This window comes from Capsicum annuum, chromosome 11 (assembly GCF_002878395.1).
Source record: "Capsicum annuum cultivar UCD-10X-F1 chromosome 11, UCD10Xv1.1, whole genome shotgun sequence".
Lineage (NCBI taxonomy): Eukaryota > Viridiplantae > Streptophyta > Magnoliopsida > Solanales > Solanaceae > Capsicum > Capsicum annuum.
Window position 1 is genome coordinate 234363686 of NC_061121.1, and position 26419 is coordinate 234390104.

Below are 26419 nucleotides of genomic sequence, written 5' to 3' on the forward strand. Positions count from 1 at the left end.
TTGTACACCTTTGAAGCACATGCTGACACACTCATTGCCTTCAATACTAGCGATAAAATTAGCTTATGAAAATGTGATTCGACCAATCAGCTTAAGTTTGGCTGATGTGGGAAAAATATGTAGCCAAAATTGATATATTTTTGACCTATTTTGATCTGTTGTCCGGCCTATTTTGACCAAGTCCATCTAAACCCAAGCTATATCCAGGCGGGTTTAGGGTTTATGACTTACCGATATATTAACTCAAGTCTATTTTGACTTCTCGTATAAAAGGTGTGAATGATGTGCGTCGAAAAGACGCCAATGTCTTACTGGCAAGGACCATATCTAGCACACCCAAAAAGTAAGTAGAAGCAAAGGACACAACATGTTGAAAGTAAAGTGAAATGGAATATATTTTGGATTTTTTCGAGTTGAAATGAGTCAATAAAAACACAGATAGGCTTGACGAAGTTGAGCTGTAGAGAGAGTCGTTTTGGGTCTGAGTCAATCAAGAATACGTTATATTCCTACATTACTAGTCCCGACATCATGGACCATGTCTATGAACAATCTCCATCACATAACGAGGTCAGAATGGGGTAGGGTGCTGTCATGTCTTAACGTAGTTCCCGGTTGGCAAACTACATTATGGAAGTGGATGAGGTTGCTCATCCCTTAACCAGAGGTCTCGGGTTCGAGCCCTGAGTATGAAAAATCCTTGGTAAGGAGCGCTTCCCTCCGAATAGACGAATAAGGATTAGTCGGACTCCAATGCGGGTACCGGACACCGGATGGGAAACCAAAAAAAAAAAAAAACAGTAAGTAAACTGTTATGCAAGAACCAAGTTCTAGCAATGTAAAAATATACATTATTCCAGTGGGACTAAATGTCCATAGAAAAAGCTAAAATCTGACTTGGAAAGGAGATGTCAGCTATGTTACACGATAACTCGAGAATTAATAGGTCCATCGAGAGTTGAATATGAACGATACACTTGAAAAAAACATGATGAAACAGCGGTTAATCTGTTACAAAACCTGTTGACCTCAACCTCACCTTCGTTAACAGCAGCTCGACAATGATCCTCAAAAGGGTGGAAGGCTTGCATGAAAATAATAAGACTATATGCACACTGACCTGATAAAGAGTTTGCCAACGGTTTGTGTGTCAAGATCCTACTGGAGCAATGCCTTTGGTTTTGGCAGCGGCAGAAGCTGCAGCGGCTGCTGCAGCAGCAGCCGCGGCTGCAGCTGCACTTGGGCTCTGGGGAGGTCTTGGATTGGACTGCGATGTACTTTCAACGGATACTGATTGATGTTGCTTCTGCTGTGCCTGTTGAGATTTGAGCTGCGCAAGCAAGGCCTTGATCTGTGCTCCGGTCAGTGTTTCCTTCTCGAGTAATGCATTAGCAAGAGCATGAAGCTCTTTATTGTGGGTAGTGAGAATTGTTTTCGCGTTGTTGTAAGCCTTTTCGAGTAATTCTTTTACTTCCTTCTCGATTAAAAGCCTAGTCTCGGTGCTCATGCTCTTCCCATCATCGTCGTAGTTGTGAGAAACGAGACCTACTTCCTTGCTCATACCAAACTTGGTGACCATGGTTCTGGCTAGCTTGGTTGCTTTCTTGAGATCATCAGATGGACCAGAAGTTACTTCACTTTCCCCGAAAATGAGCTCTTCAGCAACTCGCCCACCCATGGCAACATCAAGTCGAGCAAGCATCTGCTTACGGGAGATGCTAGTCTCATCCTTTTCAGGCAATTGAGCAACCATACCAAGAGCCATTCCTCGTGGAACAATAGTTGCTTTGTGCACAGGAAGAGCCCCATCTGTATGAATAGCTACAAGTGCATGGCCACCTTCATGGTAGGCTGTGAGTTTTCTCGACTCGGGGGATATATAAGCTGATTTGCGTTCACTTCCCATCATGATCTTGTCCTTAGCATGCTCTAGATCAGCCAAGCTTACGGCTTTGGCGCCATCCATTGCAGCCTTAACAGCAGCAATATTCACCAAGTTTGCAAGGTCCGCACCAGAAAATCCAGGAGTCCCCCGAGCAATGATCGTAAGGTCCACATCATCCCCTTTCAGAATCTGCCAAACAGGATATTCTTCGCATGAGAAATTAGCAATGAGCCCAAACAGACCCCTTATATGACATCATATTCACATGGCATCAGCTGTTCAAGAATGAGAAAATTTACATAAACCAACAGCAACAACATACCCGGTGAAGTCCCACCTAGTGGGGTCTGGGGAGGGTAGAATGTACGCAGACCATACCACTACCTCCAAAGAAGTAGAGAGGCTGCTTCTGATAGACCCCTGGCTCAAACACGGAAAAAAAAGAAAACTTGACACAGCGCAACATAACATCAACAACATACCAGTGTGATCCTACAAGTGGGGTCTAGGGAGGGTGGGGTGTACGCTTACCTTACCCCTACCTTTGTGGGGCAGAGAGGTTGATTCCGATAAACCCTCGGCTCAAGAAAAAACATTTTAAAAAGCAGGTTTGAAGAAATACAACATAGCGTGACATAGTAACTCATTTTTATTCTAGGACCTAAAAATTGAAAGAGAACAATAAATAAATAGCGTCTAGATAAGAAATGATGAATCCATGACAAAGTAAAATATCTTGAAGGCAAAATGGAAGGAGAGATGATAACATTTATTGCATCTTCGAAAACATAGAATGATCCATTGTGAAGGGTAAATGAAAATATATAATACGCAAGGAAAGAGGATGTGATGCATAATTGGTTTGTCATCTAAAACACTAAAAGGGAATAGAAAGCAGGGAAGTATACTGCATGTTTATAGCAAACACAATATAGCGGAGGCACACTACTGATAGATTGTGACGGTAATGATCTGGAAACTGTAGCATCACCAGAAATGTCACAGTTTTAGAAAGACTACCTTTGACATGTGAGATTCCAATATCTGCTTCCGCCCTTCGACATCAGGATTTGGGACAACAATGTTGCGATCGAATCTTCCAGGTCTCACCAATGCCTTATCCAGTGACTCGGCGAAATTAGTGGCGGCAATCACAATGATTCCATCATTTTGTTTGAAACCATCCAGCTCGACGAGCAACTGATTTAAAGTCATCCTCATATATTGCTGGTCCTTTGGGTTACGGCTTCCTCCAATGGCATCAATCTCATCAATGAATATAATGCATGGTGATCGCTTCTTAGCAGCAGCAAATAGGTCTCTCACTCTCCGAGCTCCGACACCGACAAACATTTCTTCAAACTCACTGCCACTGCATGAGAAAAAGGGAACCCCAGCTTCTCCAGCTATGGCCCTCGCCAACATGGTTTTACCAGTACCAGGGGGGCCGACAAGTAATACTCCTTTTGGGAGCTTGCCACCAAGGCGAGTGAAACGCTGTACCCAAAAGTTTACAGATATGAGCAATTGTAAAACATTTACCTCAAACCCTTAAAAGAAAGACACCTATCAAGTCCCACCCAGAATAAACAATTAAAAGCATTGGACTTAAGTAGAGTGAAAATATTGCAGCTAATAAGACGTTGACGCATATGAGCTATATATCACCAACCTTTATTAATCCGCAAAACTAGAGTCCTGAATTACATAATTGACTGTCCAAGATAAGTATCTTTGACTAAAGTGATACTATAGGCAGCAGGTAAAAGAAATTTGATATAATACAATGAAGTAAGCACCCCAGACCCCACTATGTGGGAATACACTGGGTTTGTTGTTGTTGTATAACGAAGTAAGCAAAAGCACAAATAGACACCAAAAGCCTTTTGGTTTGTACCATTACTCCTCTTTCCCTTTTTTTCCAACAACGGTAAAGTTGTTTTCTTCGGCATTAAGGCTATATTGGCAACCTCAAAAAATTGAGCCCATAAGGGCAGGAAGAGGAAAACAATAAAAGAAAAATAGAGAACTACGAAGAACCTATAAAATTGTACCTTTACTCCTCTTTTACTTCCAAATGGAATCTATCGGTTAATCAAGACTGAAAAAATAGCTAATTCCACTTGAAAGTGTTAGTAATGGTGTAGCTACTTCGAACTTAGGGAGGTTGCAATCTAAATTTCCATGATTTTTGTTTTTGGTTTCAGCAGAATTGTTATAAAAAGTTGATGAAAATACAGAATTAAACAATTTTATTTACATTTAATGACTTCCATTTAAGCTTTGGTGTGGCTCAGCTCATGGCAGTCCATACTAGGTAAACTTACAAGTAGACACCATGTAGGTTAAACTTACAAGGAGACACCATGTTTTTATATCCTTCATTTTTATTACAACAACAATGTGCAATCTCACAAGTAAGGGCGGAGCCACCTTATTATGGTTAGGGGGTTCGGTGGAAAATTATACTATTTATACAAGGTTAAAATTATTTTTATGTATATATAATTGACGTTGAACCCCCTTCGTCTAGTTCAAGTGCCTACTTCTTTCAATTTTGAACTCCCTTAGTGAAAATTCTAGCTCCATCACCGCCCACAAGTGGGATCTTGGGAGGGTAGGATGTTCATAGACCTTACCTCTACCTTTGCAACGCAGAGAGGCTGTTTCTGATAGACCCTCGGTTATATTCTTTATTCTTTTTTTTTCTTTAAATTCATTCTTAATAAAAGCTGTACACACAAAGCTACAATCATGAAAACAGATTTAGCCATGTTTGACCTTTGTATGCTTCACATCTTGTTTTTCCTTCATTAGTTTCCTTATCAGCTCTTTTCAAAGTACTACTTCCCACCAGGTTGTTCTCTAAGTTGCCTCCAAAATCACAGATAAGGTACACCGTACACTAAGCAACAGCATGCTTTCACAATTGCAATCACCCCCCACCCCTGGCCAAACTGAAAACCTAACACCACTAAGTATCCTCCACTAATTAGAAGCATCACCACCCTAATCAGTTAGATAGAAGTGGAAAGGCCTATAACATCCATTTCGTAGAGCAAGTTAAGCAAATCTTTGCAGATCAAATTGTAGATTTGGTGCAAGTTAAGCAAATCTTTGCAGATCAAATTGTAGATTTGGTACTGAACCATAGTTGCCAGAATCATACCATCTATGACATGTACCCTGTGATATATTTTGAAACAAGCTTATACATATAATATGTGTATCTTATGACCACATTGCTAGCTGTGACTACATACTATTACGTGGTTTTAGATTTTCTGAAGTTCCATAATTTCTGTCGACGTGTTGCTGATGATCGTAAAAATCTTGAACATGGTAGTTTATATATTGCGAAAGCTTTCTTTCTCAAACAAAAATATATATATTGCAAAGGCTTTTCATCTTTCATTACTTTTTGTTTACGGCTGAGTTGTGCTACCAGCTTGATTTTTTCTACAGCAGCATGTTAAAGTAAAATGTGTTTTCCCACATTTCTATCCTTGGCATATTTTCAGATCGGTGTTTAAAGAGAGCTGGTGAAAACATGTCAGCAAAATGAACTTCAGTCCTGCATTTCTAGTATAATAATGTGTGGAACACCAAAGAAAAAAATCCATCACTGTGCTATTTTTGTTTACTTACCTGGATTAGTGACCCAAATATCAAATATATAGGACTTTATTCCACAGATGAAACCATTGATTGCTTGTTATTACTGGGACCTCCCAGATTAACTCACCTTGGGATCTCGGAGATAGTGAACAATTTCTTCCAGCTCAGATTTTGCCTCATCAACACCCTTCACATCAGCAAATCTTGTACTGGTTTCCATGCTCGGTTGCACTTCCTCATTTAGACCAAGTCCTGGTGCAGAATATGGATTAAGGAAAGACAATTGTAGAATGCATCTGAATATAGAGCTTCAAAAGCTAAACAAAATTGCATAACACCTATACCTTTGCTAATTCCTCTATCTTCAATGAGAGCACCAACTCCAGAAATCAAGAGAAAGGCCACAGCTAGAGACCGGAATGTACGCCACAATTGTTCTTTGAAGTTACCTCCTTCAACGGCCACCATATGTATAGGAGCATTACGAGTACCAAGAGCACCATCTTTTGTTGATTTCCCAACATTTCTAAGAGCTGACAGAGCCCCTATATTCTCTTCCTCCATATGGGATGTAGCAGAACCAGCAATCCCTGAAAAGAACTCGTCAGAATTATTGGTATCCATGATAAACTAATTAAAGAAAAAACCCTCATCAGCAAGTACTAAATGTTCAATATTTAGAGTAATCTACTCTCAAAATATACAAGGTAATGAGGGACATCTAATTATTACTACCTCTCTGCAAAGTCCGGAGCAGCTCACTTTCATCAAGTCTGTCAGTCTTTACCAGTGCTTTAACATACTCCGACACTGCTGCTGGATTGGAATGCAATGAAGGTTGGCTCTCAAACGACCTTATGACTGCTTCTGGATCACTTCTATAAAATGCAGCATTACTAGTATCCTCTCTTTCACGTACTCTGCGGGCTAGACTTCCCACATAACTAGACTGAAACCTTCGCTTGATATTTGCAGCTCCATGCACTGCACGTAAAAGAGGGACAGGTTGGAAATAGAACATAAGGTCAACCTCAAGATTCAGATTGGTGATGAAAAATGGGCACTATCAGAAGATAGCAGAAGTTGCCTCTGAAGTTGAAGGTATGAGTTGTAGCTTTATATACAAATACTGCACCAACAGCATTTCTGCCGAACAAGACGCATTCATTAACTTATAAGCTGACATATTAGCACACTAGGGCTCTAAGGCTCATAAGACTCGGAAGTATATGACCAACAAGGATTGCACTAAACTTGGAGGTTAGCTAGCTCATTTCCGTGAAGTATGCTACTAAAAAGAAATGCTTATGAGAGGCATTCACTAAACTCTTTCTTTTTTCGTAGGGATGCATTCACTTACTTACGACTGATATATAACCCATTAAGGTTCTCAAGGTGGGAGTACATGACCAAAATAGGAATGCATTTAACTTAGGAGGTTAGCTATCTCATTTCCATGAAGTTTGCTACTCAAACATAAATTGCTTATATGATTTGGATTCACTAACTTATAAGCGGAAATGTTAACTAGCTTAAACGTTAACATTCACAAGAATTGGAAGCTTATGACTGAAAGGCATTGCAGTGAACTCGAGTTTCGCTAGCTCACTGCCATGAAGCATACTACTGGAAAAGAATTGTTTTCAAATCGAGACGTTGCTAGTTCATTTACACAAAATGATAAATCGGTCGCCAACTTTCTCTTGTAAAACACAAAAAAACTGTTCAAACTTCAAACCAATTATTTGCAAAAAAGAAATGAAGTGCAGGGAGAACATCAACAGTACGAAACCACCAATAGACAAAATTTACTCTATCTTGATAACATGTCAGTCATTTAAACGCAAAGAGGTTTTTTTGTTAGCGGTATGCAGCATGCAGAAGTAGGCAGAAATGGAGAGGTTGACATGATAATCTTATTTCGACTTCTAGAAAAATTTTCTTCCACTTCCTTCGATACATTTATCATGTCACCCTCCTAACTCACTCTTCAACTTACTGAACCTTGTCTTCTAGATGGCAAACCCATAAAAAATTGATGGCGAATAAAAAAATAGCTCACATGTTGACCTCCAATACCCTCTTTTCTGCATCACGTCCTATTTCGATGTTATAATCAACGTGTTCTATTTCTTTCTTGAGAAGTAATGTATTCTATTTCCTTCATAATCAATGTATGCTATTTTTTGCACCTTCATTTTGAATCCACTACCCACAAGGATTTTTGTCTAAGGCTACTGATAAAAAAGGCCTTTCATTTAAAGTGTTTTCTTGGAAACAGTTTTGCTCCTTTTAGTCTAATGCTTTTTTTTTAATTTCTTTCATCCACTATCGGTAGCTTTAAAATTAACCATTATGAGTGGGTGACTGCAGTATCAACAAGTACAGTCATTAGTATATTTCTATTATATTATTGGATGTGTTAATTTCTATTGTATCTTGTTCTTTTACTATTCCTTATCGAGATTGTTTTATTTTGAGCCGGGGGTCTATCGGAAACAACCTCTCTATCTCACATTTGAGGTAGTGGTATGGACTGCGTACACTTACCCTCCCCAGACCCCACTTTGTGGGAATATACTGGGTATGTTGTACAGTCATTAGTATATTTCATAAAATTGAAGGTATGGCCATTTTCCAGTTTAGAAAACACAACAGCTCAGCTTTTTAGAGGACAATAAATATCATGTGGAAAGTTAAGGATAAATAACCTGGAAAAGAAAGTTCCGTATCATCAACTATGTGATATGATAGCTACGTAGATCAAAAAAATAATAAAACTCTCCTCCATCAGTGCCAAAATCTCAGAGCATACCTTCACTTCCTATGATCCGTCCGGAGGAAAGATATGTACGATTGAACAAAGAACCAAGCTGCCTCAGTTGAGATTGCTGCCTTTCAACCTGTATAACGAAACAAGCATTACTACACATATAAGAGGAGAAAAAACAGGAAAAGAACTATCATAGAACATCGAGAAAAAGCTAAACACCATCTCCTATCTATTAGGACTTGGGCGGGGCATCAAGTACATCTATCTTTATCGATTAATCAATTTCTAAAGGCTGGACTAGATCCTAAAGACCACTTCCTCGTGAATTTGTTTTGGATCAAGATCTTTTGGCTCAACTTTATCCCACCGGGACAGCAACCTAATTTTTCACCTTGAACTGGTCAAGATATGCAGAATTTCTTACTTATATGGATCGCTTTAAACTCAAAATCATCCTTCTTTTTTACATGGAGCACTAATATCCCTCCAATTTGAAATATCGGTTCACATTTAGTCTCTTCCCTAACCTCTGTTAATTATTTATTATCAGAACCAATACACGAGAGAAGTACCACCAAGAAAATCCAATCCTGGAAACAGAAACCCGTAAAACTACAAAAATTAGTGCTTCTCTAACCTAAATAGTGAAATCTCAATCTGAAACCATCAATCAATTACGTCTTAATCTCAAATAATTTCGACCCAATTAGACCAACAACAACAACAACACTGTTCCCAGTGTATTCTTACAAAGTGTTACAAAGTGGGGTCTGAGAAGGGTAGAGTGTACTCAGTCTGTACTACTACCTTGGAGGTGAGGTAAAGGGCAGTCCGATGCACTTAAGCTCCCACTATGCGCAGGGTTTGACTCAATTATATGAATCATTACATTAATAATCATTCATCTTTACTCTACCTCGAATAAACCAAATAAAATTGGACAAAAGCTTCAAACTTCAAAAATAAAAATCCAATCTTGGAAATAGATCCCATAAAACTACAAAAATTAGTGCTTCTCTAACCTAACATAGCAAAAACTCAATCTCAAACCATCAATCAATTACGTAATCCCAAATAAGTTCGACCCAACTATACAACAACAACAACGTGCCCAGCGTATTCTCACAAAGTGGGGTCTGAGGAGGGTAGAGTGTACGCAATCTGTACCACTACCTCAAAGGTGAGTTAAAGCGCATCCCAATGCACTTAAGCTCCCGCTATGCACAGGATTCAGGAAAGGACTACACCACAAGGGTGTATTGTACGCAGCCTTACCTTTCATTTCTGCCAGAGACTTTTCACAGACTTGAACCTGTCAACTCCTGAGCACATGTCGACTCAATAATATGAATCATTAATAATCATTCCACTTTACTCTACCTCAAATAAACCAAATAAACTTGAAAAACAAGAAAAAAAACATCAAACTTCAAAAATAAAAATCCAATCTTGGAAATAAAACTACAAAAATTAGGGCCTCTATAACCTAATATAGTGAAATCTCAACCTCAAACCATCAATCAATTACATCTCAATACCAAACAAGTTCAAATCAATTATATGAATCACTAATAATCACTCCATTCAATTTCAATCCATTTAACAACAAATAAACCAAATAAAAATTAACAAAAAACATAACAACCCCTCAAATAAAATACATAAAATAAATCAAAATCAACAGAAAAAAACAATTTTTTTGTTAAAAAAAAAATCAAGAAAGTGACCTGGGTGAGCAGGCGCATTAAAGCCATCTCCTTTTTCCCTTTTTTCAACTAAAAATTGAATTTTTCTTTAACCCTTTTGCAAGATTATTGATGTTTCACAGTTTTTTTGTGGATTTTTTCAACAGATTTTTTGTGATGATTGAAAATCTAGAAGGGGAAAAATAGAGGAAACAAGAAGGATATTTTTCTTTTTTGTCTTTTTCCAGTGGAAATATATTTATTTGGACAATTAATGGCTAATTTAATACTTACTCCTTTAGATTTTTATTTTTATATATATATATATACTTGTTATTTTCGGCATATAAAAAATAAAATTTTGTTTTTTTTATATTTTATCATTATCATTAATTATTGTTTATTTCAAATTAATTTCAAGATACAATAATAAATATTATTCAATAAGAGTATTATAACAAAATAGTCATGTTAATAATTATTTTTTAATAAATGTGTCGGGTTAAAATATGACAAACAAAAGTGAACAGAGGGCGTAAAATGAAATATAATCGACGAAATAGCCTAGTGCTCAATGAAGCGACTGAGAACATGAGTTCAAGTTTAAATCTAAATGAAGACAAAAGTCGATTTATTTTGTTTGATAGAGTAAATGGAAAATAATCGACGATGTGGTCTAATATTTAATGAAGTGATTGAGAATCATAAATTCACGTTTAAATCTCAACGAAAACAAAGCCAGTTTTTTTTTTTTATCTATGCTGGTCTTGATGGAGAAAAATAATATCTCGTGAAATTAATCGAAGTTTCGTACAAGTTGAGCTAGTTTATCATAAAATAATACTTCCTTCGTTTCTGAATAAGTGAATTATTGAAGTATTTATTGGTGTTTCAAAATAAGTGAATCATTAATTTTTTTTCCTAAATTTATCTCCATGATTTAACAATCAATTAACTTTTGAAAAGGTATTACAAGGTTAATTTTTTCTTTTTTAGGGGTAAAAATGAAAAATTATGTTAAATTTATGTCTTTAATATTTTTTCTTAATTTGTGTATCAAAATTCAATAATTCATTTATTATGAAACAGTGGGAGTAATAAAATGAAAAATATCTAAAGGTCCAATGCCCTATGGGCTATACACGGCGTAGACGTAGACTTTAGCTTCTTTAACCTTTTTAAAAATAAAATTAATTTAATATTTGTAAAACATGTTTTAATAATTAAAGAGTTAATATTTAAACACATATTTACACAAATTAAATTATATATATAGAGAGAGTGTATTGGAGTCAGTTTTCATGCATTTTAATTAATTTTATGAGATATTTGTCACCTTTCATACTTAAACAATTACTTTATAGACGAGTTTCATATTTTAACTATCCTCATTCTTTTGGTGTTAAAATGCATTTCGATACTAAATTGTCCAAATATTTGTTTTCAATTGACAAGGGGTGTGGGTAGGCCAACATATCGAGGTCTGTTTTAACACAAAGTGAGATAGCTGTGGCCTGAAGCTCGCACAAAGGTGATAGTTTTAGTAGGTAGATAGAATTATGAATAGTTGAGATAGATACTGGCAAACTAAATTATAAATGATATTTTTTATTTTAAAGTGTGACTATATTTTAAATGGTCCTCCTTCAAGTAGCTATTTGTGCAATTCCCCCAAAACTAATATGAACATTGGATGGACAACATAGCCCAAAAAAAAAAATTAAATGGGCTTTGTTTCATTTCATTTTACTTGGGTCAAGTGATTTAAGGTCCAAATTCCACATGTTGTTGTCAAATTAGGACGGACTTTCAGAATGTGTTATTGTTTTTAGTATTACTCGGTGATACTATTGTTTATGCCATTTTTTGGTATTAAAATCTATTATTTCTTGTTCCTTTATTATTTATGTTTTAGATTATTTTTGTCTTGAGTCGGGGGTCTATAAAATTTCTCAGTCTCACCTCTGAGGTAGTGGTATGGACTGCATACACTTACCTTCTACAGATCCTACTTTCTCGGAATATACTGAGTATGTTGTTGTTGTTGTTTTATTCAGTGTTCAGTATCTGCATTGAAGTTCGATTAAATTCAGATTCATGCATTACAGGCAGGGACGAACGTACATGGGTGTCAGGGGTTCTCCTGAAACCCCTCGGTGTAAAGTTACGTTATATAAATAGGGTAGAAAATTTATATTTCGGTACATATATTAATTTCAAACCTAAACTAAAGATATGAGACAACTTAGTGGTACTGAGTTGCGCTACTCTACTTGGGCAGCATGCACCAGCCCCACTTTGCAGGTTCGATTCTTACTGAGGTGTGAAGGCTGCCTAAATTTTATTTCAAATTTATTTTTCGAACCCCTGAGAATTTTTTTTTGAATTCGCCATTGAATTTACAGGACCAATCTCTGAGGGCGGACATGATTTTTACTCATTTCTAAAGATGGAGGGATCTCAACAATCCCACCACAACTGATGTTGATAATACAATTACTTGAATTCAGAAGAACTTAAATCATCACACCGTCTAAAAAATAACTACAAATAACATGATAACTACATGTCATGTAAAAGATTAAACTCGCAACATGCTATAACATATAAATTATATTTAAAATCTAAAACGTTTTTGCGAAGTGCATATAAGTTAAATTTAATTAACAAACGTAATGCTAAATAAGATTTAATTAACAAACGTAATGCTAAATATATAACAAGGCCATGGCATCGTCGTTATTCACCTGCTATTTGATATTTATATTGGGATCTTAATTAATTTAAATTCATGTTGCGTATGGTCCATTAAAAGAGAAATAATTCTCTATCAACTTTAAGTTAATTTATACCCATAACTTAAAATCATTAATTAAAAATAAATAATTTTATTCATCCCACTATCAAATCTTTGAGAGTAGTTTTTTTGTACATCGATGTAATTGTGAATCAATATTTAGAAAAAAAAAAAAAAAAAAACTTATTTATAAGGGTCCACTATAAGTCTATAAATAATATCACTACTAAAGTGGTAGGCTCACAAGGAATATCCAAAAGCATCCATACATGAAGTCACCCATGAGAAAAAAAATATTATAATATTCTAGAGGCAAAGAATGACGCAAAAAAGACAGATTCAAGATTGAAAATTTATGAGGTTTCATTGATACCTAAATTTCTATCGAACCCTATAAATACTTATGCTATTGCGTTAGCAGTTTATCACATGTATGAGCTGTCTCGACTATTCATTATCGCATTTCTGTGACATATATTTGTTCAGCTGGACCACTTCAAACTCTTACACGACAGTGCCCGTGTATTCACGCAGTGATTCAATTCGACAAATATATGCCACAAAAATATGATAATAAATAATCGAGGTGGTCATAGAACTCCCGCAAAGTTAAGACATATTACAACAAATTTCGCCAAAATTTAAATATATTTCAAACCTTTTTCTCTAAATCTTACGTAGGATTACTTTTGTCAACTATAGTTATTAGACTAAGTTATAAGAACCCAACCTAGCCATTAACATACCTCAACTTTGTGGGGGTCCTATAACCTCGCTCGACTATTTATTACCGTATTTCTATGACATATATTTATTCAGCTGGACCACTTCAGATCCTTACACGTCAGTGCACATGTATCCACGTAGTGATCCAGTTCAGCAAATATATGACACAAAACTACGGTAATAAATAGTCGAGGGGGTCATAAAACTCCTACAAAGCTGAGGCATGTTACAACAAATTTCATCAAAATTTAGATATATTTCGAACTTTTTTCCCTTTTGCCAACTATAGTTATTAGACTAAGTTATAAGAACCAAACCTAGCCATTAAGGAACAATATGGTGGGGTAAATAAACATATGGTTATGATCTATTCCCATGTCTTTTCTTGAAAAAGCAAACACACTTTAATTTTTCAAATACTATACATTATGATCATGCCTTAGACTATTTACTTTGAATGATTGAGTAAAAGAATATGTGTGGGGCTTTATTGGGTGTTTTGTATATTTGACGGATTCAATTATAGATTCTTCTTGGACAAGTTATAAAAGATTCTCCAAACAGACGATTGTAGCATAATTATAATCACGTGAAAATCAGCTGTTTAAAGACGAGCTTCCTAACCATTCCGCTATTTATGTTTGAGGGTGGGGTAGGGGTGGGGGCCACAAATTAAAATCGACCAATGAAATTATGCCACATAGGATTTCCATTTAAGGTGAGTCAAAATCATTCATTTGCATTAGCAAATTTAGAGGGCTATAATTTGAGAATCACTCATCTATTATTGGTTTTTCTTCCTCAAATATGGGCCTCTTATGTCCCATCTTCCTTTTTAAGTTTTAACCTTAAATGGGAAAAATATTTTTTAAATTTAATTTAATTTTTTTTATTTCAGTATAAATTTTGTTGCTAAAAGAGAATAAAACTTCGACCAAAATTATATCAAAATTAAAATTATTGGGTATTTTAATACAAAAATTAAATATTGAGATTATTTAATTGTGCGAACAGACCCTAAAGCCAGCTCCTCAAACCTTTGTAACATCTATATATAGAAATCGAATACCTGGTTGCAAGGGTGCATAGTCCTATGATCGTCCGACAAGACAATAATGCTCTAAGAGAGATCGAAGACAAGTTCATTTTCATGTCCTTGGTCCAAAATCTCTTAGAAACTCGATGGTTCCATTTGAACGCAAAATGACCCAAGAATCAATTAGTAATATGTCTTCTATTGTCAAAAAATCTGAAATTCTACCTTCTATAAAATCTCGACATTATGATAAAGTGTCGATAGAGCAAAGTGAAAGCTAAGGCACCAAATCAAGAGAGCAGGCCAGGGAAGGACCCGGACATTAAGAGACGGACAAGGAGATTATATCTCTCTAACACCGGTACTAGTAAGGAACCACAAACCATAGTTTTAAGCTGAAGAAAGAAGCAACCACACTCAGAAATATATTGTATTTCAAAATAGTTACTAGAAGCACTGCAAGCACACTTTCTATCTACCAAACCTGAAAAAGTAACCCCAACCCCTCCCCCGTTCGTAGGCTTGCAAAATTGGGTTTGCGGGAGAACAAAATTGAGCATCAAGGTTCAAAGAAAGAAGATTCCCTTGGTAGTCTTAAGAATGATTCGGGAGGGAGATTCTCTTGACAGAAGAGTGGATCCAATGACGCTCGAGAGAAAAGACTAGCATGCTTTTATAAAATATATACATGAACCATTTCGAGATATTTTCTAGATAAATAAGTAGTTTTTTTTTTTTTTTTGCGTTCCATACATAAATAAAATTACTCCCTCCGTTTCGAAATAAGTGAATTGTTGGGGTATTTATTAGTGTTTCAAAATAAGTGAATCATTGAATTTTTTTCTAAATTTGCCCTTATGATTTGACAACTAATTAACTTTTAATAAGGTATTACAAGGTCAATTTTTTCTTTTTTTGGATAAAAATAAAAAGTTGTGTTAAATTTATGTCTTTAATATTTTTTTCTTAATATACGTGTCAAAATTCAACAATTCATTTATTATAAAACAGAAAAATTACTATTCTAAGCATATTTATACGTAATCTATGTGGAAGGGGGGGGGGGGGGGGGGGGGGGGGGGGAGATAGCGCTATAGGGGGCGGGGCAAAAATAAAGCGTGTTGGGTATGGAGGATATAATTAATGTAAAATACTACGTACTCATAGAATTAAGAAACTTATTCTCCTACGAAAAATATTTTTGACCAAAAAAACATAAAATTCCTTCGTACCGAAGAAATAATACATAAATAATTCATATTAACGTCAGCCATTTGATTACGTAAGCCTACGCAGGCCAATTGGAAAAAAAAATTAGGACATGGACCCCCACCTCACATTTTCCACGTCAATAGTAAAGATGACGTCATTAATTATTTAAATTTCATAAATTACGTAAATTCCTAATAGTTAAGTGATTTAATATGATGAAAATGCATTATTAAAGAATTCAATCAATCGTCGCTATCAAATTAAAATATCTATGATGATGGACCAACTTTCGTAATGATTCCTGCTAAGCAAATGTTGAAAGAAAAGTTCTAAATTCACGGTTGATAAAGTCTCATTTTACATGTCAATATAAATAATAATGAAATCTATAGAAAAAAATTATCGAAATCTACATCTGTATGACAATAGAGTATTCAATCAAAACTCTCTAAATTTTTCAATGCAATCAATATCACAACACTTTCATAACTAACATTCATTATTATTTTCTCTGTTCATCTTTATTTATTCACTATTAATATGATATACATTTTAAAAAATAATAAATAATATAAATAATTTATTATATTACCTTTTGAATATTTAATTTCTTAAAAAATATACTGAATAATAAATAGTGGCAAAGATAAAATAAATATCAAAAAATGTATTATCTATTAATTTTTAAATATTATATATTTTTAATATATTTGACAAGTAAAAATAGAGATAGAAAATACTAAACTTATAAATTATAGGAGTTTAATATTGTTGAGATGCAACAAAATTGATTGCTTTGAAAAAATCACCTAAACATTTGAAAAATGAATATGGTCAAATTAATTGTCCACTCATCTGTTCCAATTGACTTGGAAATATTCCCAACAACTTCATACATATAAATAATAATTAAAATAAAATTAAAAAGAAAAAGGACAAAGTGGTGTATGTTTCCAATAGTGTGGTTCTTTTGTAAAATGTAACAATGTTTGCCTCCTCCCTTCCTTTTATTTCCAAAATTGTACATATTTTTTATATTTATATATAAAAATTTAATAAAATCTAATAATTTCGATTCAAATCAAATGCACATTTATAGTAAGAAATTCACCTTATATGTATATAAATAACTTATTTAGAAGTCGATAAACAACAACAATAACAGACCCAGTATATTCCCATAAAGTGAGGTCTGGGGAGGGTAAAATGTACGCAGTCCATACCACTACCTTCGAGGAAGTAGAGAGGTTGTTTCCGACAGACTCTCGGCTCAAGATAGAGAATAGTATACCAAGGTCGTAATGAGATATGAAACAGGTTGTATAGCATAATAGAAATAAGATATAAAAAAATAAGAACACTAAGTCTCAGAGAAATGGGAAATAAGAGAAATACGAACAATACGTAATATGAAATAAGAACATAGATACCCATGTGGTAGTAACATGCCCTCACAGGCCTAAAACACCCACCACACCCAAACTCCCCTCTCACCTAGCTATTACCTACACACTCACTGTAGCCGTCTAAGGTCCACACATCCAACGCAACATTCTCATTTCCGCCACCTTCAATCTTTGAATATGAGAGTTCTTGACTGGCCAACACTTCGCTCCATACAGCATGGCTGGACGGACTGCCACTCTATAGAATTTGTCTTTAAGCTTAAGTGGCACCTTCCTATCACACAACACTCCCGAGGCGAGCCTCCACTTCATCCAACCTGCGCCAATACGTTTAGTGACATCCTCATCAATCTCGCCATTCCCATGAATCACAGACCCCAGATACTTAAAACTATCCTTCTTACAAACATCCTAAGAATCCAACAACGCCACCACACCGTCCTCCTGACTCGAGTCACTAAACTTGCATTCCAAATACTCCGTCTTGGACCTACTCAACCTGAACCCCTTAGATTCAAGAGTTTGCCTCCAAACCTTCAATTTCTCATTCCCCCCTCCGGTGTCTCATCAACCAGCACTACATCATCCGCAAATAACATACACTATGGTACCTCACCTTGAATACTCCGCGTCAACACGTCCATCACCAACGCAAAAAGGAACGAGCTAAGAGTCGATCGCTGATGTAAACCTATCTCGACCAAAAAATGCCCTGAGTCTCCTCCCGCAGTCCTCACCCGAGTCTTTCCTCTATCGTACATGTCCTTAATTGCTCTGATGTATGCCACCAAAACTCCTCTCACCTCTAAGCATCTCCAAAGAACCTCCCAAGGAACTTTGTCGTACGCCTTCTCCAGATCGATGAACACCATATGCAAATCCCTCTTCCTTTCCCTAAATTGCTCCACCAATCTTCTCACCAGGTGGATTACCTCCGTCGTCGAGCATCCAGGAATAAAACCAAATTCATTTTCCAAAATGGACACTACCCTCCTCAACCTCCGCTCAACCACCCTCTCCCAAATCTTCATAGTATGGTTCAACAGCTTAATACCCCTATAGTTATTGCAACTCTGAACGTCACCCTTGTTTTTATATAACGGAATCAACGTACTCCATCTCCAAGCCTCAGACATTCTCCCTGTCTTAAAAATGGCGTTGAACAAATCAGTCAACCACCTTAAGCCTACCCCACCAGCATACTTCCAAAATTCCACCGGAATCTCGTCAGGCCCCATCGCCCTACCTCTCCACATCTTACGAATAGCCTCTCTGACCTCCTTTACCATAAAACGTCTATAGTAACTGAAATCATGGCTCTCGTTCGAGCTCTCCAACTCCCCTAACACAATGTCTCTATCCACTTCCTCATTTAAAAGTCTATGAAAATACTCCTGCCATCTCTTCTTAATGTGCCCATGTTCCACTAAAACTCTACCGTCCTCCCCCTTAATGCACTTCACTTGATAGAGGTCACGCCCCTTCCTCTCTTTAGCCTTAGCCAGCCTATATAACCTATTCCTTCCCCTCCCCCCTTTCTCCTCCAACTCCGCGTACAAGCTCTCAAACGCCGCTGTCTTAGCAGCCGTAACAACTAACTTAGCCTTACTCCTTGCAACTTTGTAAGCCTCTCTATTCACCCGTTTCTCCTCTTCATCCTTACTCTCAATCAACTTAACATATGTCCCCTTCTTAGTCTCCACTTTCTTCTTAACTTCTTCATTCCATCACCAGTCCCCCTTATGTCGACCTGCCCGACCCCTCGAAACACCCAAAACCTTTCTAGCCATCTCCCGGATGCAGCTGACCGCCTTATCCCGCATGACATTCACATCTCCCATACTCTCCCACACCCCCAAACTCGCCACCTTTGCCCCCATCTTCAACGCACTAACTGGCGTTAAGCTGCCCCACTTAATTCTAGGCCGACCCTATCCAGCCCTACTCTTCTTGTTCTTTCTGATACACAAGTCCATCACCAGCAGCCTGTGCTGAGTCGACAGATGTTCACTCGGAATGACTTTACAATCCTTACAGAGAACCCTGGCCCCCTTCCTAAGCAGCAGAAAGTCAATCTGAGTCTTGGCTGATGTGCTTCGAAAGGTAAAAAGTGGTCCTTCTTCTTCGGAAAGCTCGAGTTTACAACCACCAACCTGAAGGCTCTCGCAAAATCCAACAGAGCAACTCCCTCACCATTTCATTCATCAAAACCAAAACCTCCATGCACCTCATCATAACCTCCCAGAGAAACTCCAATGTGCCCATTGAAGTCCCCTGCTCTGATAATCTTCTCCGATCTAGGCACGCTTGTCACCACCTCATCCAAAGCCTCCCAAAAACTCGCTTTCACCTCCTATCCCAAGTCCACCTGCGGCGCATACACACTACACATATGCAACATAACCCCCCCAATGATCAACTTAATCGTCATCAGCCTATCACTGACCCTCTTAACCTCCACCACCTGCCCTCTTAGCTCCTCATCCACTAAGATGCCCACTCTATTACGACACCTCTCACTGCCTGAGTACCACAACTTGAAACCATCCACATCTCTGGCCTTAGTACCTATCCACTTAGTCTCCTGAACACACACAATATTAATCCTCCTCTTCTTAAAAATCTTCACCAACTCTACGGACTTACCCTGAACGGTCCCTATATTCCAAGACCCTACCCTCAACCTATCTTCTCTCGCCTGTCGCCTACCTTTACCACCACACATCGCCCCAACCCTAACACCCGCCCTAGACCCCACGTCTACACCAGCTCTTCCCTCTTTACCCCCACTCGAAGCCGCCCCCAACCCCAGCCCTCGCGGACATGACCCTATTCCACCATCCGCCCCTACAGCCACCACTTAAGGACCAAAACCAATACCAAACAAAGCCCCAAACCGATACACAGGAATACACAAAAACAAAGCACCAAAAGAGAAGCGGGAAAAGAGGAAAGTAGTAAAGAAAAAGTAGTCACTCACAAGAAACCCGATCCGGCCTAGCAGACTAGAACAACACAACACATATCCACCAATCAGCTAAACCAGACCGTCATAATTATACTCACAAGAAACAAAACACTACAAACAAAACAGTAAAATAATAACTAGTAAAAGTATGCAGACAACAACAAACTAAAACAAACTACTACCAAGGAAATTAAACCACACTAATGCCCTAGCACCAAGGACAACAAAACCAATAGTAAAAAGCAGTGCAAACTATGACAACAGACAGTCCGAACAGATTAAATACAAGTCAAGATACGGGAAAGTAATAGTAGAATTAGTACGAAGAATGAAATAGCAAAAGGGTAGAAGTCATCGTGTTACGCTTGTAGCCAAATCCTCTTTTCCTGCGTGGTATGTTGGATCTCAGCAAATTGATGTCGAAACTGGTCGCCGAGATAGTCTCGCCGGAGCTTCGCCGGAAGTGCCGCCAGAATCAGATCTGATTATATATTTAGTAAAATCTCACAAGTCAGGTTTGAAGAGATAAAGTGATAGAGATCTTACCACTATCTTGTGAAAATAGAAAGGCTATTTTCAAAAGATCATCGACTCAAGTGATTTTAGTTTGAAGCTCAACAATATCAATATCACTTAATTCTACAGGTAAAATTTTAGAGAGGATACTACGTTACTTTACTCAAATCTTATAGAGAGTTTATTTAAAAAAAAACAATTAGTTTATAATTTGAAACTCATAAACTTAAATTCTTAAATCCACATATGCATTAACTCTAAAAAGTCAAATAAACACGTAAATAAAATTTATACTGTCAGTGTATATAATTAAGAATAACAACATTTGTAGTAAAAATATCACCTCATTTGTATAAATAATTAACCTATTTAGAAGTCGATAAACAACAATAACAATTACAATATATCTAGTAAAATTCCATAAGTCAAGTTAAAAGAGATAGAGTGTACAAAGATCCTATCACTATCTCATAAAGATAAAAAGACTATTTTCAAAAAATCCTCGACTCAAGTACTTATAGTTCGAAACTCAACAATAACAACAATATAACCAATATCATTTCTAAAAGTACAATTTTAGAGAGGATACTACATAATTTTACTTGTACCTTGTAAAGTTAAAGAGTTTATTTAGAAAAACACTTAGTTTATAATTTGAAACTCGTAAACTTAAAAACTTAAATCCGCATGTGCATTAACTCCAATAATTTAAATATACATGTAAATAAAATTGAAAAAAAAACACAAACATTAAGGGTGGATGCATAGCTTTAGTGCGGGTTCTCGGGAACCCATAACTTTCATACGGTTCTTGAATTTATATTGAAAAAACTAGTAAATATATAAGAATAATAAGTTGGGAACCCACAAACAAAGTGTGTTATTGATTTAGTGGTAAAAATTATAAGTGATGAACCCACAACCTTTAAATTCTAGATCCGCCTCTGACAAACATACACCCTAACTTATTATATTTACACAAATCTTTATCCGTACAAAATAATTACAAAAATTTCAACTAATTATATACATTTATTGCATGCATCGAGAGTTAATTATGTATCTCGATAAATTTAAAATAAAAAAATATATCAAAAACTAATGATATATCTATAAAGAAAAAAATATATCTTTATTAAATATATTATGTATCTCAACAGATTCAAAACCAAAAAGAATATATCGAAAGTTAATTAATTATCCTTATAAAAAAAAAAGTATCTTTGAATGTATGGAGGGTTAATTATATATTTTAATAGATTCAAAATAGATATTTTCAATAATTATATAAAATATTAAAATTTTTCATAATTAAACTTCAAATTTTTCTCTATATATACACTCTCACTTTGTTCATCGTATAGTTTCTCTATATATACTGTGTGTGTTCATCATGCAAGGTGTTGGCCGTTACCCGCCGTTATCTAACGGCGTCGGAGTAACGTTAGAACTCAGCACAACTACCAGCTCGCCGTTAGCAATCGACGTGACGGAGTCAACGGAGATGAGAATCCGGCGACTCATCGGCGAGAATCCCGTCGTTATTTTCACACGTTCACCTTGCTGTTGCATGTGCCACGTCATGAAACGTCTGTTATTGTCCTCCGTCGGCGTTCACCCTGCTGTTATTCAATTGGAAGACGACGAGATCGCCGCCCTCTCCGCCTCCGCCGCCGTAGACGACGGTGGTGAGACACGTGGCGGTGGTGATAAGGCGGAGAACGGTGGTGGTATGGATGAGATGCCGGCGATGTATATAGGAGGGACACGTGTCGGAGGATTAGAGAGCCTCGTGGCACTTCATCTAAGTGGTGGACTTGTTCCAAAGCTCGTGGAAGTTGGTGTTGTCACTTACAATAATTATAAGGTATAGTAAATAATAATTTGTAATTTTATATTTTTAAATGGAAAAAAGAAAAAAATATACCTAAAATTTTAACGAAATTTACTGTAGCACATCTCAATTTTGCAAGGTCCTATGATCTGTTGGATTATTTATTATCGTATTTTTGTAGCATGTATTTGTCTAGTTAGATCACTTCAGATACATACGTGTCGGTGCACGTGTATTAAATATATGCCATAGAAATTCGATAATAAATAATCGAGGTGGGTCATGGGACCGTGCAAAGTTGATGTGTGTTACAATTAATTTCGCCAAATTTTGCAGGTCCTATGATCTCCTCGATTATTTATTATCGTATTTCTGTAGCATGTATTTGTCTAGCTAGACCACTTCAGACACATATGTGCCAGTGTATGTGTATTCATACAGTGATCCAATTAAGCAAATATTCGACACAAATTACGGTAATAAATAATTGAGGTGTCATGAAATCTCGCAAAATTAAAACGTGTTACAATAAATTTCATAAAAAAATTAGGAATAATAATTTTAGTAAAGGGCAAATCGTTGTGCTAAAACACTCACTATGCATGAAAAAAAGGCCAGACCACAAGGGCACGCAAGTGTTTCTACGACTTTCTGATCTTCTGATCAGACGATAACAACTTTATAATTATTTTTTTTTATTATTAGTATTAGTAGTACTAATTAAGTTTTAATGTATTGGTTTAGTTTCATAATTGTGCTTTTACAGGCTGTAATCTCTATATTTTATTCCAAATGGCCACAACGTTGAAAAAAAAAAAAGTACTCCTTTCCCTTTTTTTTCTATTAATAATTTTGTTGGAATTTGGAGTTTACTGTATTTTTCATTTTTTTTAATATAGTATATTGGAGTGTGAAAATGACTTAATGGGGCAGCTCAATATAATATATCTCTTGTCAATTCTTAATTTACTTTGAATATCCCCCACTATTTTTTGGAGGATATTCTTTAATTTGTATTTTATTCTAAGTGTTCAAAATTAGTGACGTAATACAATTTAGTTGGCTTAAAATTCCCCTCAATTATTTTCAACTTTAAAAATTAATATTTTTTATTATTTACAACTTATTTTCATGGAATCAATCATTATTAGAATGTAGCAGTTCACTAATTTGATTATTAGCTAACATATTATCAAAAGATCTTGTAATTAGAAAGTAATTATACTCTCCTAAAACACATGGTAAACAATTGAGTAAAGAATTTAGTACTCTCTGAACTAGGACCAAATTTGCTAGGACTAAATTTTAGCGTATTTTTATCTTTCTTTTTAGCTTATGTGATAACTTTTGTCTAATCTTTTTAGCTGACGTGACACCTTTGACGTGTATCCTATTTTATGTAATAAAGGTATCGCGTCAGCACAAAATGGTGACAAAAATACGCTAAATTTGAGTTTGGGGTAGTAAACAGCTTTATTAGCCATTATTTGGGGTACAGGATGCTTATCTCTAAACAGTTACACATAACTCAAATCCAGATTTCTCAATACTGGGGAAATTTATAAGGGAAATTTACTCCTAGTCTGAGTAAAAGATGGATGCTTCAAATCCTAATAGATATCAAAGTAGATCTTGATAGACATTCACTATAATGTAAATACATTTATAACAAATTTATAGTACTTTTCATGTAGTTTTTGAATATTTATATTTTATTTTTTTAAAAAAATTAAATTAATCTAATCTAAGTTTGAAACTTAAGTCAAATTAACTCACGGAGAGCAAATGTATATAGTGAGCCATGAATATAGTGATTATAAATATGGATATTTGGTTTTTCGATTCAAAATCAAAAATAATATTGTTAAGAGTTTGTGACCCGAATTTTGTTGATCCGGCCTTGAAAAGTTTGCGGTGCAATCCATGTTTGTGATTTTTAGTGGGGTCTGTGGTATGGATCTGTATGTTTTCGAGCTTAGGCTTTATTTGTACGCATGTATTATAAGTACGTTTAGTGGGTTGTTTTTGGTGGTTCACATACGTCATTGAGATTTTCGTCTCCTCCTTGTACTCCTTTCCATTATAGTGAAATTTCATTGCCTCTGCTCATGGTTTTCCGTCATGATTTCCACATAAATCTGTGTGTTCATCTTGTTTTTCCTTTTGCTTATCATATTGCTTATTGCTGTCCGTTCATCACAAATATGAATATGAATATTGTTGTTGTCCAGCCTTTCCTGTTGGTAAATGAAAAATATCAAGTTGATCTAGTGAAAATCAAATTTGTTTAGTTTTGAGACAATTCATCCATTATCCAACAATATCTCAACTTATTGAAAAGTTACCATCAAAGGATGTGGTGCAGTGGATGGGGCTGCTCCTCTCTTAATCAGAGCTCTCAGATTCGAGCTTTGGGTATGGAAAAATCTTCGGTAGGGAGCGCTATCCGCCAAATGGAGCCCTACCTGGTGCTAATCCGAATTAGTCAAACTGAAAGGCGATAATAAGAGAAGGAGGACAAGTGCAGTTGCAGCAGATGGATATTTCCATTTGCATGAACTAGAACTAGCTCGACTTGACGTTGAGTTTGTTGTTGAAAATTCTGATATAGAGGAAGTCAGTTTTCCTGAAGACCCATTCGACGACGGGGTAAAACAAGAAAGCCATTGTCACATCAATAAAACAAAACACATAAGAGACGTTGATTCTTAGTATACAAAGAAGCAAGCCTTAGACCCTTGTGATACATTTTACAGTCGTGCGAGCCTAATTATCCAAAACCAAAAGCCAACAATACAAGTTATCACATCCATAGTCTTGATTGATGTACCATCCAACATGAGAACAAGTACCACTCAAAACTTCAATAGTTTGCCGTTCTCGACTTGAGCAGAGATCTTTGAAACTTTTCACTTCCCAAATAATCGTCGAGCCTCGTCAAAACAATATGTTCTTTTGTGTGTTCCATTAAATAACTTTTATTCACATGTACCTTTGGGTTCCATTAGAGTTGTATGCTCCATCTGCAGCAAATCATCCTTCATAGATATCAAGCAAGCCAATTACTCAAAGAAAACCTAACTGAAAGCAAATTAAAAAAAGAAATATTAGAGCTTTTAGACATTTTCGGTATTACAATTACTGACCAACCCATGTGTCTATAGCTAAAAAATGAATCCTACAAAAATGGATTCTAATTAATTGACTTCCAAGTGAAGTAATTTTAATGTGGTGTTCGAACTTACAGAATTTAGGTGGATCAAAGTGATTGCAGCAAAGAATTGATCTGGAAAAATCCAATATTAGGTTTAACCGACCGACTTCACTGCTCTTGCCAGCATGACATCAAGCACGGACTGGCAGAAAAGAGTCAATTGAATGATCAAAGTGAGCGCCTTGACACCTTAATAACATGGAATTCCCCCTGTTCCAGAAGTAAGGGAAACACCTTTCGTCGCGCCACATGATTCTTGAATGACCGTGCCGATGGTTGTTGATACTGCAGAGTCTACTCGGAGGTTTAGTCTAGATTGTAGTCCAGATATACACCCAAGGGTGTGGCCTAGTGGTCAATGAAGTGGGTTGAGAACCAGAAGTTCTCAAATTCAAATCTCAACATAGACAAAAAAACACTAGGTAATTCTTCCCATCTGCCCTAACCTTGGGGGACAGAGTAACTTGATATCTGTTGCTGGTGGGAGGTGACACGTGCGTGAAAGCTGGCCTGGACACCACAGTTATCCAAAAAAAAATAAAAATTGTAGTCCAGATATTCTGATCAAAGAGTAGTACTGTCAAATTAGATTTTGCTATGAACTTTCTTAGATAAAGTTATTACTCCTGTTCCCTACCTAAACTGTCATTTTTCATGCTGATCTCAAGATGCTTCCTCAGCTTCACAGTGGCAATAGACGCAACACGCTGCTCAGCAAGATTTAACCAAGGAAAAGAATTATCGAACAA

The 26419-nt window shown here is 36.2% G+C and overlaps 2 protein-coding genes and 1 long non-coding RNA gene across 3 annotated transcripts; 1 reads left to right on the plus strand and 2 right to left on the minus strand.

Moving 5' to 3' along the window:
• Window positions 1-828: 828 nt before the first annotated feature.
• Window positions 829-10258, minus strand: LOC107871017 (ATP-dependent zinc metalloprotease FTSH 4, mitochondrial). The gene is made up of 7 exons (XM_016717771.2): window positions 10004-10258; window positions 8319-8406; window positions 6239-6487; window positions 5848-6093; window positions 5631-5755; window positions 2906-3382; window positions 829-2074 (listed from the first exon to the last, which is right to left on the minus strand). The coding sequence occupies exons 1-7, from the start codon at window positions 10028-10030 to the stop codon at window positions 1151-1153; spliced, it is 2136 nt and encodes a 711-aa protein (XP_016573257.2). The 5' UTR covers window positions 10031-10258; the 3' UTR covers window positions 829-1150.
• An 11658-nt stretch (window positions 10259-21916) lies between these two features.
• LOC107871022 (glutaredoxin-C6) lies at window positions 21917-22566 on the plus strand. Its single transcript, XM_016717790.2, has one exon. It carries the CDS (start codon window positions 22016-22018, stop codon window positions 22493-22495), a length of 480 nt encoding a protein of 159 aa, XP_016573276.2. The 5' UTR covers window positions 21917-22015; the 3' UTR covers window positions 22496-22566.
• A 2540-nt stretch (window positions 22567-25106) lies between these two features.
• Window positions 25107-26419, minus strand: LOC124888752. The gene is made up of 3 exons (XR_007047596.1): window positions 26308-26419; window positions 25702-26180; window positions 25107-25537 (listed from the first exon to the last, which is right to left on the minus strand). It is a non-coding gene; the product is annotated as an uncharacterized LOC124888752 (long non-coding RNA).